At 33.7% G+C, this 3,807-nt stretch overlaps 1 protein-coding gene across 1 annotated transcript; it reads left to right on the top strand.

The window, feature by feature from the left end:
• Window positions 1–1,535: 1,535 nt before the first annotated feature.
• Smp_139450 (venom allergen-like (VAL) 22 protein) lies at window positions 1,536–3,040 on the top strand (the record flags this gene model as incomplete). Its single annotated transcript, XM_018790705.1, has 5 exons — window positions 1,536–1,724; window positions 1,768–1,898; window positions 1,939–2,020; window positions 2,676–2,764; window positions 2,872–3,040. 5 exons carry the CDS (start codon window positions 1,536–1,538, stop codon window positions 3,038–3,040), a joined length of 660 nt encoding a protein of 219 aa, XP_018646099.1.
• Between the last annotated feature and the right edge of the window lie 767 nt (window positions 3,041–3,807).

A 3,807-nucleotide genomic window follows, 5' to 3' on the forward strand; every position in this document is an offset into this window, starting at 1 on the left:
TAGTAGTAGTAGTGGTATTTGTTGTTGTTGTTGTTGTTGTTGTAGTTGATGACTGTGATAATGTTCGGCTGTGATTGTGTGTTTGTGGCAGTATGTATGTGATTGTGATAGTGGGAATTGTGTGTGATGTTAGTGATTGTGAAGAGGTATGTTGGTGGTGGGATTCGATCCGACGCCGTTTGAAGATGGTGCTGAATACAGCGCCTTTGTCCACTCGGCAGCACGAAAAATAATTGGAATCACACAAAACTTATTCATCAATATCAACATTCCATTCCACCCTCAAACAAATAAACTCTACTCTTCACCAAAACACTACACACTACACAACACACACCACTTACTCAACCACTCACCCACTAACTCACTCACACACTCAATCAATCAATCAATCAACCACACAACCACTCAACACTCATCACCATGTCAATCGATCCACCACAGTCTGCTTCGACAAAGTACGCAGTGTAACACATTCACACGATCAGTGACTGAGTGATTGAGTGAGGGAGGGAGAGTGTGTTTCATCCTGTCTGTTTGACACTGTTTGACACCCACTCAATGTGTCTGCATGCCAACGTACGTGCTGAATCAAGTTCACACTGAGTTAAGCGAATTTGTTCTAGTGACACAATAAATGAGGAACTACTTCATCTTCGACAGACCCTCATCAAAAACGGTTATCCACCGAGGTTCGTCGATAGCAACTTAACATCTAGACGTCAGCAAGAAATAACTCTTTTAGACATATATTTTCCATATAACTATATTATACGAATGTACAGTTTAAGTAAATGATTTCGTCGAAAAGAAAATTTTCTTCACTGAATTCTCTGTTTCTTATACAATGACATTATACTCAAATCAATGAATGTTATAACGAGTCAAAGAATATGATCTTGTTTATTCAATCCCTTTTCATAGAAGATCGAAATTTGATCTGTACCTTTTAAAAAAGAAACATTCTTTTATTCAATTTTAACTTTTTGGAATAGATAGAAAGTAATCCATATCTAATATAGATGATCATTGTGTAATATGTTAAACCCCTTATCTATTCCACGTTGTCATATTCTGAATATAAGTAAGCTAATTAAACTTGAATTAGTTTTAATTAATAATAAGGATAAAGTTGAATTTACCGTCATCGTTTATTTGACTGTATTTCTGTTAAACTAACAATGATACGTATACAGTTGAGTACTCACCGACAAAAATAGTACACTATAAAAACAAATATAAATAATACTTTGATATTTACGTCTTTGACTATTGATCGTTGTAAAAAAAAAAAAACGGAAAAAAAGGAAACGTTTCAATTTTCTACAACACAAAAGTAAGAATATCAAGATTGGATAGAAGTGACAAATTTCTTAATGCCAATACAAGATGAATATTCTTAATTTCTTATTATCTATACAACACAAAATCACACACACACATTTACTGTTTACTTATTCAATAATATTACTGATTAGATATATATATATACAAAAGACTGCATTATACATACTGAAGATTAGACCTCAGTAACTATGCACTCAAATCTACTGTGTCTTACGTGCACACTATTTATTCTATTATTCTTTATTGAAAATGTCTATTGTAAGAAAGATTTGAATAAGAATAGCCGAAAACTACTTGTACTACATAGAAGATTTAGACAGGATTTAGTTGACTGTAAAGTTAATGGACAACCTCCAGCTAAATACATGTCAAAATTGGTAAGTTATTATTCAATAATTTCTTCAAATATATCATTTGTAGAAATGGAATTACGATCTAGCTCAACAGGCACAATCATTAGCGAACTATTGCATCTTACGTCAGGGCAAACCTCATTCGAAGAAATTCATATTGGTTGGACAAAATATGGCTTTTGCTTCAACCATTAAATCGTAAGCTCATTTGTATTCAATCCATTGATTTGTGATTCAGAGCAGTAGATGCTTGGTTCAATGAGCATAAATTATACAATTTCAGTGTCAACAACTGTCCTCAATGTTTGCATTACACACAAGTGAGTCCATTCTCATCTAGTTGAATATGATGTACCCTATGGTCATGTGCCACTCACCGTTCACACCCAATATTAATGCACAACGAATGTGTGATAACAATAAAGTGATTTCACTTTTGTATACAAGTGACTCGAAAACACATGTAAATGCACGTTATCCGATCATTGCAGTTATGTACACAGGTATTGACAACACGTAATAATATTTGAATATGTGTGTTTGGTTGAAAGGTTAGGTGATTCGGTGGAAAACAACAGATAGGAAATTTGTCTCTGACCAATGTGTGATACGACTGGTTGTCAACACTATTCACACAAACAATATTTGAGGCTGATCAATAGAAATTCATTCTGTGTACACTTAAAATCATGATGTTGTGATCAGTGAAATGATTCCGACCGTTCACATGAGACAGAATGAGTGAATAAGCGAGTAAGTGAGTATTCTGTAGAATTCAATTAGTTATCATAGCTGCATCAGGTCTAAATATACTCATTGAACACATACTGGAATTTTCACGTGTATCTCTTTTAGGTGATAAAATTATCTTCACCCAAAATTAATATAACTACACACATCATATTCAAACACAACTGAAATGCCTTGCTATTGATTGACCGATCACATTATTTCCTTGTTCACATTGCGTTTCAGATGGTTTGGGCCAAAACTACAGACATTGGATGTGGAGTTGCGAATTGTTCAATGTACGGTCTATCAATCGTGTGTAACTATGGTCCAGGGTAAGTGATTGCTGATGATGTGAAAAGAAATGGTATTGTTTGCAAACACCTTTGTTATTTTTCTCATAGTAAATGTAACTGAACTTCTATTGTGTTGATTGTTTTAGGGGTAATTGGATTAATGAGAAACCATATGAAGTCAAACCGCATAACTTGTGTCCAATAGTGCAAAATATTTCTAAAGACAGTTTTCCAACTAATCGTGCTCATACACGTCGTGGACAGAAGTCATTAAAGCAAATAGAAAAGAAAGGTGTCAAGTATCATTCAAATTAGTCGTAGACGTCGCTATCAACGTGAACAGTCGAAAAGTCAATATTAATTATACTGGAAATGGAACTCTCAATATATAAATATTATTAGAATTATACATTTAAGTTATTTATTATTTCATTTATGTAAGTATATTCTGTGTTGAATGGATCTTATGTATGTTCAACTTATCAATATAACTGGTTAATATTAACTTCATTCAAAATTTGACATTCAACAGTTATTTCCTTCATATACTTAACAATACTGTTTTTATAGTTGAAATCATGAGTCCATTGAAGCTAGACCACCATGGAAAACCTAGTAGCAGTGTTTGACGGCTGTTTCATCCCATTGTGGGACTCTTCAGTACTGTGCATCCACCTTCCCATCTCATGAGATTTAAACCCAGGAACTATCAGTTTCGAGCTTATTTCAGTAGATGTATTAAGAAAGAACGGTAACGAGACGCAATCAGTAAGAAAATGAAAGAATAATAATAATAATCAGAGACGATGGACCGTTATTTACAGAAGGAACATTCAAGAATGAGATAGTTTGCAAATTAACTATTTACTATGTGGTTCTCATATTTTACTGAGATATTCTGTAATTTCGTGCCTAAATATTTTCGATTGTCCCCATTCGTGTTCTCTTTCACTACATATAAGTGAATTTGTAATCAAATAGATTTATGGCACAGCAACGTAAGTCAAAGGCTATTAATAGCATGCGAGCGCATATATATATGTGGGAAAGAGAATGATTAATTAGGCGATATCTAGGCTGGA

This window comes from Schistosoma mansoni (genome assembly GCF_000237925.1).
Source record: "Schistosoma mansoni, WGS project CABG00000000 data, supercontig 0041, strain Puerto Rico, whole genome shotgun sequence".
Lineage (NCBI taxonomy): Eukaryota > Metazoa > Platyhelminthes > Trematoda > Strigeidida > Schistosomatidae > Schistosoma > Schistosoma mansoni.